General features: G+C 40.3%; 1 protein-coding gene across 50 annotated transcripts in view; it reads left to right on the plus strand.

Annotated features, from left to right (window-relative positions):
• The window catches only part of NEB (nebulin), a 207,610-nt gene that overhangs the window by 164,380 nt on the left and 29,617 nt on the right, over positions 1–13,613 (plus strand). For 46 of the 50 annotated variants that reach the window (XM_048486789.1, XM_048486795.1, XM_048486812.1 and 43 more), the window contains 4 exons: positions 7,268–7,378; positions 7,523–7,627; positions 8,390–8,494; positions 9,751–9,855. In XM_048486789.1, coding sequence (XP_048342746.1) covers positions 7,268–7,378; positions 7,523–7,627; positions 8,390–8,494; positions 9,751–9,855 — 426 coding nt within the window. The remainder of the gene's footprint in view (positions 1–7,267; positions 7,379–7,522; positions 7,628–8,389; positions 8,495–9,750; positions 9,856–13,613) is intronic. The other 4 variants (XM_048486803.1, XM_048486815.1, XM_048486821.1 and 1 more) reach the window with 1 other exon arrangement.

The following is a 13,613-nucleotide window of genomic DNA, read 5'->3' on the forward strand; positions in this document are numbered from 1 at the left end:
GTGTTATAAGTCTTGCTATATTTCATATATTCTTGGCACATGGAAATAAGCCTAAATTGTAAATGGGATGCATTGCTGTGTTTATGTATCAAAACCTTTGGAAACTGTGAGACCTCCTCCCTATTTCTTATGTAAAGTTGTGGTTGGATAATTCTTCACTGGAGAATTCAATTAATGCCTTATATCAGAGGAAAGGGTTGAAGCAAATGTGAATGGGGATTTTGACGAACACATCAGATTACTGAATATTGGCTGAAATTCTATCACATGGGGATAGTTTAGAATGCAATTTGATATAGTGCTTTGACTGTAAAAACTCAAGAGAATAAAACTGTGGACCTACTGTGGACCTGTTCTCCAGTTTCATGCGCACATACCCTATGATGATGGAACTTATACCTGAATGAAGATGGTAATTCTATTCAGAACTAATAACAAATCTTCGTTTTCAAAGAAAGATCCATGAGAAAGGTATCAAATCCTGTCATGAAAGGAAACATAACCTCAAGGGAGTCTGCTTGTAGGCATTTAGACTGACATGCCCCTACCAAGAAGATGCCTCTCACTCACTTTGGTGATCCTTAAGCCATCCTTCTTCCTGGCTTAATACAGTCTTCTGGCAGGTCAGGAATTTACCTCAGTGGGCTCCTTGCATGTTTATGGACCACTGGTAGCTTCTCTCCCTTTAGGAGTGTGGCTGACACTGGCCATATCTATTATAATGTGGTGTAGGCTGTTCTATCCTGTTCTACAGAGGAAAGTTGTACTCTTTCATCTCTGGACTTAAACCAACCTGATGTTAGAGACGTGATTTTTCTGACTCTCATTTGCTACATCAGACTATAGGCTTAAGGCATAAAAGCATAACACAGTTTGACACTATATAGGCAAGCTTACAAAATCCCTGCTTCTCTTTCCTTCACACACACACACACAGCCAATGAATGATTCACAGCATTAGAATTTTTTCATAACTGAAGTGGCAGGTGGCAAACCAATGATTCAAACAAGAATAGAAAACCTGTTCGCTCCCTCAACAGTCTTGGTCCTCAATTGCTGACACTCACTTGTTACTACATTTTTCTTTATCTCGAGCCCAAGTAGTCAAGATAGAGCTCTTAAGCCTAATACAGAAGGAGGATGCTCTACTTTTGTCTCATCCCCCCAGTCACAGGACGTTCTTTTCACCGCTGCAGCCGAAGCAGAAGGGGAGGAGGAGTAGCAGTTAAGTGATGTTTTGTCTAATGGGGCAAATGGCAGTGTCATGGGAGCCTATTTCAAAAATTTATTTTTGTTGCTCCAGCCATATGCACATTCAACATGTCATCTTCCCAATATGTGCATCAAGAAATTTCTAAGCTGAAGATATACATAGCAATTGCAGGTTCTGGCCATTACTGTGATTTTCTGGAATGGTAACACAAATCCAATATTCTTAGGTAACAAAATTCCCTCCCAGAACCATTTGTTGTTTTTCATCTTTAGATGCTGCAATGATGGCATGGTTAAAGTGTCAGGCTACAACCTGGGATACCCAGGCTGAATTCCCCACTCATGCTGTTGCTGGGTGACCTTGGGTCAGTCACCCACTCTTTCCTGTCTAGTATTTGGATAGGAGACGTCCAAGGAATTCCAGGGCTATGATGCAGAGTCAGACAATGGCAAACCACCTCTGAAGTTCTCTTGCCTTGAAAACCCTGCTGGGTTGCCATAAGTCAGCTGTGACTTGATCACAAAAAACAGAAACAAGCGGGCTACCCCATATGCTTGTGTTTTCTTTGATTCTACTGATTCCCTGAGCAATGGTATTTCTCCCTTCCAACTGTATCCTTGCAAAGGAGCCCACAGATGTTCTTCCAAGGGCAGGCAGCACTCACTTTACTGAAATTTTAGTGTCCTTTGGTTGAAAAATAGCCATGCCAGCTCTCTGAAATGTCCACCATAGGAAATTATGGCAGCCCAATGGAAAGGGATGGTGGTAGGGGGTGTCTAAAGAAAGCTTCTCACTTTGTGAAAGATAGCAAACAGACCATAACAAGGAAGGATAGTGAATGTAGAGTTTTCTGTGGACAGGTAAGAAATTTTTATTGTCAGTATTGTAAGAGTAGAAAAATGCAGGCAGGATTTTTCTTTTAAGACCATGGCTGGCAGGAGCTCTCCATGTAGGCTGCTGGTTGACCACCATTTTAGGAATCAGTAGAGGGAGTCAGTAGAGAGTTCAGAGAGTCACCTACTTTGTGGTCTGTAAAACTAAACCATTTTGTTCAATCTGCTTGAAAATTAGGGGATATTTAGATTATAGAGGGAACTATGTTCTGTGCAGACTTTATAACATTATATTTATAAACAACAGCCCCAGACCCTCATATATAGTTTCCATTTGAAATAATGATCCTGAACTTCAGAATCACATGGATTTGAATCCTGAACTTGCAATGTCCAAAAAAGGTAACCTCCTACCCAAAACCCAGGTCCACATTTTTTCCTTAGTCCATACCCCTAGTCACCATTTTGTATTAATGTAGTTTCATGCATAATTTTTTTTTCCACAAAAAATATGTATCTCCCCATTCACACAAAATGGCAACAGTATTATTAGGAGATTCACCTGTATTATGCACTCCTAGTGTGAGTTGGAGCCCCAAACTCAAATGTCTGAAAATCAGGGTTCAGCACTGAAAATGGTGATGGAGAAAGGCTTAAACTCCTTCTTAAATTTAAATACTTTTGGGTCCAATTGGTGTCCCAATTGCCACCTATTTAAAAGAAAAAGAATGCTGGGAGTTGTGTGCATGGAACTGTCAGTGTCTGGTCCCAGGCTATTTGAAAAATTAAAGGTCAAAACTGCTCTTTGAATTGGGTCCTGAGACAAATTGGCAGTTGGTTCTCCATTACTGAAAGGAGCAAAGTTTCCTGAAATACAGTTTGATAAACTCTGAAATGGGGAAATGTTTCCAGTGAATTATAGTGAAACTAGTTCTAATTCTTTTGGCGGAACAACTATTAGTTGCAGTTGAGGGAAAATATTTTCAGATTTTTCTCCCTCATTTTCATTCTGATATAACCTTTCTGATATAACCTTGAGAGAAAAGTATTTGCCCCAGCTTCAAATACTTTATGGACATATTTCATAAGAAAAAGGGAGGATGTTATTACCATTTTCTCTTTGTGATTACTGCATGCAACTACTGCATGCCCAGAAAAATCATCTTCTCTACCTGTGTAAAAAAAAAATCAGTGCATTGCAATGAAAATCTATTGGATAAGAATGTGTTCCGTGTAAATTATGACTATTTTCATCTGGTTTTAGTGAAGACTTGGTATTTTATGACATTAGAATACATTTATAGTGCCATGATTCTGGTCTTGACAGAAATCAGTATTTTTTTGTGACCAGATATTACCATGACATAACATTGGCACTGTGTTTTGCATTTTCTTTTCTGTGTATTTCCTTTTTAGGGACGCAGCATCTCAATTAAAGGCCATTTCAAAGGGGAGGGTGTACAGTGGCAGCTTGTGATGCCGCTGCCACACTGCCTCCTAAGAGGCAATCAGTGGCACGGATGCCAGGAAAGCCTACAGTAGAAAATTACATATGCCACCTTTTCTGGTGGCAGAAGTCTGTGCTGCTGGGATGGCATCTCCTGGCCCGAAAGTCCCTCAGTGCCAGTATCCATGCCAATTTGCACTGCTCTGGTGGCATGGATGCCAGTGTAACCCTTCTGCAGCTTCCAATGTGACTTCAACCCCCCCCCCCCGCTCTTCCCAGATTCCCAGTCAGTCTTTTCTTACGTCTCATACATTTGTTGACAACCTTTGTTCTACATTTGTACCAAGGTTCTCTTTTCCTCTTTTTATCTTTGACTTGAACTTGCCCTTGGAGTTTTAGAAAATAGGCTAGTTTTAATGTCCTTTAGCATTCAAAAATCATAAGTCAAAGTCTTTCACATTAATGAGAGACGTCAGTGTAATCCAGGAGATTCTTGGTCTGTTGCAAGTACTTCAGCAAAGACTCTGAGGTTCTGTGCATACAGATTCCATAGGAGTAGCCACAGTAATTTGCTGCAGGCAAAGCACCTTTATGTCTGCAAAGTTTTTCCCATGCATTTTCCTAAGTGTTGTCATCTTGGATAAAAAATGTGTTACCCTGTTTCTCACATGCTTTGGGGGATGCTTATATAGATAAGCATCTTACAAATAAGCATCTTATATGCTTATCTATAATAAGATAGATTATTATATCTACAGAGTAATGATATTCTAAAATACTAACATTAGTCAACAGGATTATGACACTGAAAGTGTCTGGAAGTAAAGACTCTGGAAGTAAACCCTATGGGACTCTGCTCTGCTCTGAGTAGACCTGATTATCTTTGCTTCCTAGGTCATTTGAGACTTTGTAAGATGTCGTTTATTGCTAATAGAAGTCTCAGTACTTTGTAGCAAAATATTTTTGAAACGGGTGGATTTCAAAAGTGTCACACAGTTTCTGTTCAAAATAACTTTAACAAAATGAAATCTCATCTATGAGTACATGTTAAACAGTCTCTCTGGAACACAACCATACCGTTCTTTCAAAGTTGCATGGTCATGTTCTGTTATGAGAAAAATCTTGTCTCTTGTGATGTAAACCATTATCTTTTCTTGTGTAGTAGTATAATATTCTGTATTTTTAAAAAGTGTAGCTAAACTATATACTTGAATGCCAGTTGAATGTGAGCATCAGCATCTTTTGTCAGTGAAAGCCAAAAAGATGGCATTATCAAGCATGCAAAATACAAAAATGTGTGGATAAAAACATGCCAACATGTTTTAAACATTTGAAAACTTCGTGGAATGTAATTAAATTTTTGCATTATAGCATCATTCATTTTACTAATGCTAAACTATATTTCTCTCTTTCTCTCTCAGTTTTTGCAAGCATATATGCATTGCTTTTTAGCATGATCGATTCCTTTCATCAGTTATGTCAATCAGCTCTTGCGAAAATAAAAGTGGCGACCAGCCAGACCAAAAGTAGATATTCCAAGACCAAGATATTGTAAATCCAAGATGTAGTGAGAAAAAGTTAGCAGAGTGCTGAACAGTCTCGCTGAAATCAATGGGATTTAAATGGGTTTAATTTTGCCCTGCTCATGCTCCCAATTGGTATCAGTGCTCATTCTTTCCTAGGAAACAGCTAATTCCTTGCCATTGTTTAAAGCTGCTTCGTAATACTGGTGCTTAAGGTTAATTTGAAGAGCCCCATGGCACAGAGTGGTAATCTGCTGCAGAACTTCAATCAAAGCTCTGCTCACAACCTGAGTTTGATCCTGAGTTTGAAGTCGGTTTCAAGTAGCCGGTTCTGGGTTGACTCAGCCTTCTATCCTTCCAAGTACCCAGCTTGCAGGGGATAAAGTGTAGACGACTGGTGAAGGCAATGGCAAACCACTCTGTTAATGTAGTCTTATCTAGTAAATGTTGTGATATGACATCATCTCATGGATCAGTAATGACCCAGTGCTTGCACAAGAAACTACCTTTACCTTTAAATTTAATTTAATGCTCATTCTATATACTTAGCACATTGTTATTGATAAGCATTAGTAGTAGATAATGCCCATATTCAGTTCTTCCTCTGAAAAAGCAACTCCTCCGTTCAATACATTTCCCATTAAAGTGAAATTAACCTTGCAGTGATTGATTACATCCATTGCCAGTATTCAGTCCTCTGCAGGCACTTTTTCTGGGCACAATTAAACTGTAAATGAGTGGGAATAGAAAAACAATTTAAACAGGATTGGTATTCAGGCTTGCTTCCTTTAATTCTAACAGTGAGAGGGTGCAGCATTTGTTTAGATCTGTTAGATCAAACACTTAAAATGCCTACGCTATTGGGCAGTGTTACGTAGCAGCTAGACTCTGCTAGAGCATGAAGTTATCATGTGAGAAATTCAAATATAAATCCGTGTTTGGCTATGAGGCTAAATGAATAGGGATCTGGGTAATTCACAGTGGTTTCGCACATCTGAGCCCATTAACTTCACCTTTGCTTAGGATGGCACTGTCAGGGATGGCCAGGGGAACAGCAAAATGAGGGGATGTCTGGCAGTCCTTTAAGAATCCTGAAGTTGATGCACTTCCATATACTCATGTTGGGGAGGCTCATGCCTCATCACCTGCAGGGGCTGCCTGCACACTCCACACTCGGTTTAAGGGGTGGGATGGAGCAACATTTTCACCAGAGTTATCTTAATGCTACTTTAGAGGAACAGTGGGTAACAAATAATTTTAAAAGTGAGCAATTATGCAAAGTTGTTTTTTGTAACAGAAAGTTAACCTCAATTTTAGGTAACTGTCAGTTGCTTTGAGACTCTTTAAGGCAGATAAAAGTGGGGTCTAAATCCAAGTCTTCTTCTTCTAAATTATTGTTGCCACCAGAAGGAGAGATAGCTTGCTGTATGCCACACGGGAACCAAACAAGATAGCAGTTAAACAAAAGACAAACACTTTATTTGTGGAATAAAAAATGGCCATTGCCATGAATTTATTGGCTTGACAGAATAGCAAGTGTAAGTGTAAAGTTCCTCAAACCCGCCTGTTTGAGGAAATGAAACACGAACTGATACCTGGAAGCAATGAGGGGGAAATATCAGATGGGTGGTGGACCGCTGCCTGAAAATTTCCCCCAATTACTGTGGGGCGCAAGCCAGCTCAGCCCACACCTGGGCGTTAAGAGTCCTGGCTTGCTTTACTCCAAACCTCGTAAGGAGGTTCCCAAAATGGTTAGCTGCAATGGAGCAACATTTTCACCAGAATTATCTTAATGCTACTTTAAGCACTTTAGAGGAACAGTGGGTAACAAATAATTTTAAAAGTGAGCAATTATGCAAAGTTGTTTTTTGTAACAGAAAGTTAACCTCAATTTTAGGTAACTGTCAGTTGCTTTGAGACTCTTTAAGGCAGATAAAAGGGGGGTCTAAATCCAAGTCTTCTTCTTCTAAATTCTTGTTAACTGACAAGCTGTATACTTTAAGCATGAAGCTGAAACATAAACATGAATGAAAGAGGCAAATGTCACCTTGTCAATGAGATGCGTGATAATTTCTTTCTGACAGTATCTTTGGTCCTATCTTCTGTATTGTTCTTATGTCCTGCATCTTTCAGCCTACTTGCTTGCAGTCAAGCTCCCATTTGCCAACCTGACTATGGACCTCTCTTTTGATACTGGATGAACAAAAAATCCAGGAGAGGTTGTAATGACACTTGTTCTCTTGGGATTTAGCTGAAGTACAAAGAGTCCTTTGAGAAGGAGAAGGGAAAGAAGCCTGAATATGACCTGAAGAAGAGCAAGATTTACAAGACCCTACAAGATGCTCATCACATTGCTAGTGAGGTACATCTCATACATTACCTTTGTAGTTTTGATGGAAAGTTGAATTGTATGGATGCTTGCTTTACGTTCTCCGCAGGTTAGAATTCTCTGTATTGTTTATATCCTCATTTTTATAGAAAATGATGTTTTCTTTTCTCCTTGCAGGTTAAATATAAGGCAGACCTGAAGAAACTTCACAAGCCGGTGACAGATATGTCTGAATCCCTCTCGATGAATCATGTCCTGAACACCAGCCCGCTTGCCAGTTCCGTAAGTCCCTTAGAGAAGCCCACAACTGTTTAACATTACATCCTTCTACATTTCTGATAATCTGTGCTAACAACTTCTATAACAGCTTTCCTCCTTGACTGTTCCTAGGAAATCACCTGGTAGTGATCTCTTCTCTCCTGCCTAATGATTCCACTCCATGTAGATTAGTGACATTAATACCTTTAGTCTGTAGATAATTTTCTAGTAGTTGTAGAATTCTGAATGTTGTGAAAATTCTAACCAAATCTTAATGGATTTTTTTTTTTACATTTTTAACTTGTAGTTTTGACTAACAGGAATTCCATTTTCCCTTGTTTTCACAAATTTCTTTTACTTTTAATATTCTCTGAAAATTTCTTTGGTAACTGAAATAAACCTTTTAAAATTATTCTGCTTTTTCCTGAGTTTCTCATCATGTGGGCTGTTTTGCTACGGAATGATGAAAGCACTAACATGAGAAGATATAAGTCACACCAGCAGATTTACCCCTGCTTTATACTCGATTTTTTTTCTTGGAAAGGAAAGGCCTTGAGAAAGGCTTTTTGTTTTGTTTTTAGTTAACACAAAATCTTGTCCCTTCTAAGACAATTTAGCATTACAATATCTGTCTAAGTTGGATTTTACTTTATTTTTCTTTTTTTAATATAAAATTTGCATTTCTGATTTCTGCCTTTCTATTGAAATGTTTGGATTAGCTGGAAATATAAGGCTGATCGGGTTAGGATTTTTATTATTGAGGTGGTTCTGACACCTTTCCTTTAGTATCAGTACAAGAAGCAGTATGAGAAGAGTAAGGGTCACTACCACGTGGTTCCAGATAACCTTGAACAGCTCCATCTAAAGGAGGCCTCAGAACTTCAGAGCCAAGTAAGTCAGATTATCGCATTTCTCATTCCTGGTATTACTATAGATTAAAAACAATGCTAAAATGATATTTTTAGATGGAACTTAGATTTTGTTAGTCAAATTGTTCCCTATGTCTGCCCTGTTTCATGTGGAGCATCTTCTATGTATGTAGATCTATACATGTATATGTGGGTCTTTGAATAATGTGCCCCTTGGAATGTCCAGGCAACTGGGCTGCTCCAATCTGAGAGCATCCAGGAGGATTCCTGTCAGTCTCAGGGGCCCCGTTTTGATATCAAACTGGCTATTTTCTTTTTGTTTTAAAGTCAGAGAATCTTGGGGTACTCTTAGATATAGAGCTCCCTGCAAGAGAGTGGCTTCACAGACAATATTTCTAGCTCTTCTCTTGAGGGAGGAGAGCCTCTTGGAGATACTGAAAACACACCGTGTTAAAAACCTCCTGCCTCTCCCTACTGGCATTTCTGTTGTCGTTACAAGGCTCGCAGTGATATATCAGTTCATTTTAATATGGACAGATTTGCCTTTGACCAAGCCACTCTGGTCGTTTCCCCACTTACTATAACCACCCTTTGCTGCGCGCTACTCTCAGCGCGCGTCATTTCTGGTGCGTTCCTGGGCTTCCCCACGACGGTCATCAAAAGGTGCCTTTTTGAGGAGCGCCAGGAATGACGCACGCTGAGGGGGCGCGAGAGCGGCAGCGTCGGGGCGGCTGCATTGTCACCGCCCCTGTAGTGGGGAGTGCCGGGGGACCCCGCGCTACTTGGCAACAGTAGCGCACAGCAGATGGTAAGTGGGAAAATGACCTCTGACCCCTTGTGGGGAGGGTGGTATACAAATCGAATTAAATAAATAATATGTGAAAACCAAGTTGTGTACTATTCTGTGTAGAAGCTGGTTCACAGGATTAATTGCTAGATTTTCTTGAAGTAAACTATTTAAGCCTATTTAATGTCAGTTTATGTCTATAGTCACTTGCAGGTAAACTATAACTGCCTGCATTAGATGGAGTTCTATGATTAATTGCAACCAATTTCTTTAGGAAATCAAAATAAAATTTGACTCAAATCCAGTTCTGAATTTTTTTGTTCGAAGCATCCCTATACTGACATATGCCAGGCCACACAACTGGGCAGTTTGTTATGGCTGGCTTTCTGAACTGTTCAGAATGGTACATACTTTTTCCACAGGATTCTTTTTGTTCTTCTATTTATAAACTGTGGTAGAACAGTGGGTAACACTTGACTCACTCTTGACAGGTGAAATATAAGGAAAAATATGAAAAGGAAAGAGGGAAGCCTATGCTGGATTTTGAAACACCAACATACCTCACTGCCAAGGAAGCTCAGCACATGCAGAGTGAAGTAAGTTGCTTCATCATGGACAGTGGTCTGGCTTGATTTGGGGAAATGCAAACATAATTCTTCTCATAGGTGCATTTTAACAATCAGATTTAAGTATTTAGTGATAAGGATCTGTCTTCATTGAAATATCATTCCTGGGCTGGATCCAGAGGTACCACACTGATATAACTGCTGATGTAACAGCAGTTGCTTCTGGTAGCAGAGAAGAGAAGGGTACTTTTCATGGAAACTCACACAAGATGTTCCTCCTGGATCAGACCAGTGATCCACCTAACCCAGCATACTGTTTCACCCAGCAGCCAACCAGTCGCCATGGAGAGACAACAAGTGAGGAATGGAGGCGGAGACTTTCCCTCATGCTGCCTCCCCGCACTGGTATTCGGAGGTTTGCTGCCACCGAACATGGAGACTCCCTTCAGTAACCATGGCTAAAAGCCATTAATTGATCTTCCCTCCATTAAACTATTGAATCTCCTTTTAACCATATCTGTGGCCATCGCTACCTCCCTTGGCAGTCAGTTCCACAGTTTAATTACTCATTAAGTAAAGATGTATCCCCTTTTGTCTTCTCTGAATTTACTTCCTAACAATTTCATTGGATGCCTCTGAGTTCTAGCATTGGGGTGAAAACGCTCCCCTAGCACTTCCTCCACCTCATGAATAATTTCATGAACCTCTGCATTGCCTCCCCCAGCCGTCTTTTTTCCACACTGAAAAGTTCCAGACCCTCCAGCCTTTACCTATAGGAAAGGTGCTGTCAAGGCTGGCTCACCGTAGATCAGCAATGTAAACAAGTTTACTCTGGATTTTGTTCAGAAGACTGTCCAGCAACACATACATAAAGCAAAGCAAGCTTTATTGAATAAAGTTAAGAAAAGATTATTAAAGCAAACACAGAGTTCTAGGGGCAAAAAGGTACACAATAAAACAACAGACCTGTCAGACTGCATAACTTCCTCAGTTCTACAGTAAAGTTGTTGGCTTCACATATTTAGGAGCAAAGGTGTTTGAGAGCAGGCTGTCCATAGGCAGCACTTATGAGCAAGGGGGAGACGAGAAATGCAATAAGAAAGGGTGCATCCTCCCATCAAAGGCTATCACTTTATGGAAAAGGCAGGCCATAACCTCCTGACCTTCCCAACCAATCACTGGACTCTCTCAACAGAAACTTTTAAACAGGAACTAGGTGTCTCCTCCCTTTCATAGCTGAAATGTGTGAGTTAATTAACAGGCTTGGGAGATGACCTTGGCTAGTAATCCTTGATCTGGGGTGCGTGAATGGCTGACACCTGTGACCAAGTCAGAGTGCAGCCGGATGAAAATTTACCTCTAAGATGATCTTTCTCTTGACAGGTACTCCAACTCCCTAATAATCTTGTGTACTTTCCCAAGCTGTTTCTGCTATACAATAACCAGAACTACACACTGTAACTTTATACAAGGGAACTACAATGCTGGCTGCTTTATTGTCAGTCCCTTTCCTCATAATTCCTAAGATGGAGTCTGTTTTGTCATTTTCATTGAGTTTTCCACTACAACCACAAGATCTCTTTTAATCTCAGTCTCAGCCTGTTCAAAACCCACCAGTATATATTAAAATTAGATTTTATTTTGGTTCTAGTATGTATCATCTTACACTTATTCACAGTGAACTTCAATGACCACATTGTTGCTAGGGCTGCCAGAATTAAAACTAATATCTGCCAGACTACAGAGATTAATTTTCCTTGAGGAAATGGTTGCTTTGGAGGGTGAAATCTGTGTCATTAATACCCAGCTGAAGTCCAGCCCTCCCAAAATTCTGACTTATCAGTCTTCACCTCCAAATCTCCAGGAATTTCTCAACCTGATTCTCAACCGGAGCAGCAGCGGCGTGGTGGTTAAGAGCACGTTTACTCTAATTTGGAGGAACTGGGTTTGATTCCCTGCTCTGCTGCTTGAGCTGTGGAGGCTTATCTGGGGAATTCAGATTAGCCTGTGCACTCCAACACACGCCAGCTAGATGTCCTTGGGCGAGTCACAGTTCTTCTGAGCTCTTTCAGCCCCACCCACCTCACAGGGTGTTTGTTGTAGGGAGGGGGGAAAAGGAGATTGTCAGCCTCTTTGAGTCTCCTTACAGGAGAGAAAGGGGGAATATAAAACCAACTCTTCTTATGATTCTGGCAACTCCAGTGGTTGCTCACTAACCCAATTTAGCGGGATCATGGTGTATCTTGTTGCCATCTGCTTTGGCTTTCTCACCTCCCACTGCAGACCTCCACTTTTTCCCCTTTCCTATTCTTGGGTTACAGCTGAAGTAGGGGGGTATAGAAGTCCAATGGCTTTGCTTTGGGTCCAACTGTTTGCTTATAGTGTTACAATGTCGTGTATTTTATTATACCTGCGCTTCAAATTAAAAGTTGACAAATAAAAGATGGTTGGGAGTAGGGCTCTGTAGACTGAACAATTAATGCATTTAGAATTTGTGCAATTATGATAACTTGTGATTCATGAAAACACTTGCAATTTGTTGCTTTCCTCCAGCCTGCCTAAGACTTCTTTGGTAGGTAAAAGTAGTAGGAAATAATGTACACTAGACTTCTTCCCTATCAATCTTTGTTTGTCTCCAGTGTTACACTATTTCCCCCCATTGGCTTGTCATTCTATTATTTCACACAGTTTATTTTCATGGCCTGTTTGAAGTTTCGGTATTGTTCTGTCCTACAGTGGAACTTATACAGGGTGAAATATTCTTGTATAAGGTGTTTAGTCACAGTGTTTGGGTGGTTCCATTTCTGTTCCTCTTTTCATTACACAACTACTCAGAACAATGCTGATGAACCGCTTGAGGCAACCTCTATGCGTATCAAGTCCAAAGATTTGAGGCAATGCACCCTAATTAAATAGTACAGTTCTACAAACCTGACAGTTCCATCCTTAGCAGGTAACTCTGTTCAGAACAACAGTGTTAGTGTGGCTTTGCTCTGTCAAAATCATATTCCTCTCCCGGAGTTCTGCAACTCCTCACTACCTTTGCTTCTTGTGGCTCCTGTGCCCTTATTTACAATAACCCCATGACGTGGAGGCAACTAAACCCTGGATTTCCATTTGGCAGCCAAGAGAATTGTTCTCTTAAGAAAATTGTTCTCTTAGGAAAATGAACAACAGTTGTTATGTTTTTCACTGTTACATGTGTCCCCAAAACTTTTCAATGGTGCTTTTATTTGCCATTTCCCAATCTAGTAGGCACCCTGGAAAGAATATAAACCCAAAATGTTCCTTCCAAGTCAATGCTATTTCAGTGTTGTTATTTATCTAAACTAGTTCCTTTATGTGGCATACCTATCTAAACCTGCGGGTTGTAAATATTGCTTATTAAGGGCCCATTTATACAACCAGAATGGCCTGGATGACCATTCTATTTTTTCAGTTTCACACACCTTCCCCGATCTGTGTTTTCATAGGTATGCTTAGACCAGTGGTGGCGAACCTTTGGACTCCAGATGTTATGGACTACAATTCCCCTCAGCCCCTGCTAGCATGCCCAATTGGCCATGCTGGCAGGGGCATATGGGAATAGTAGTCCATAACATCTGGAGTGCCAAAGGTTCGCCACCACGGGCTTAGACACTGAAAAAGCATTTGCAGTAGTGTATGGGAAGAGAGAAAGGAAATATTTTTCTGTACATGGTGAGAAACATACTTTCTCTCCCTATAGTAACAGTCATGGAACACGAAAGCATAGCAATAATGAAAAACATTCAGTTTATTGAAAAATG

This window comes from Sphaerodactylus townsendi, linkage group LG02, assembly GCF_021028975.2.
Source record: "Sphaerodactylus townsendi isolate TG3544 linkage group LG02, MPM_Stown_v2.3, whole genome shotgun sequence".
Taxonomy (NCBI): domain Eukaryota; kingdom Metazoa; phylum Chordata; class Lepidosauria; order Squamata; family Sphaerodactylidae; genus Sphaerodactylus; species Sphaerodactylus townsendi.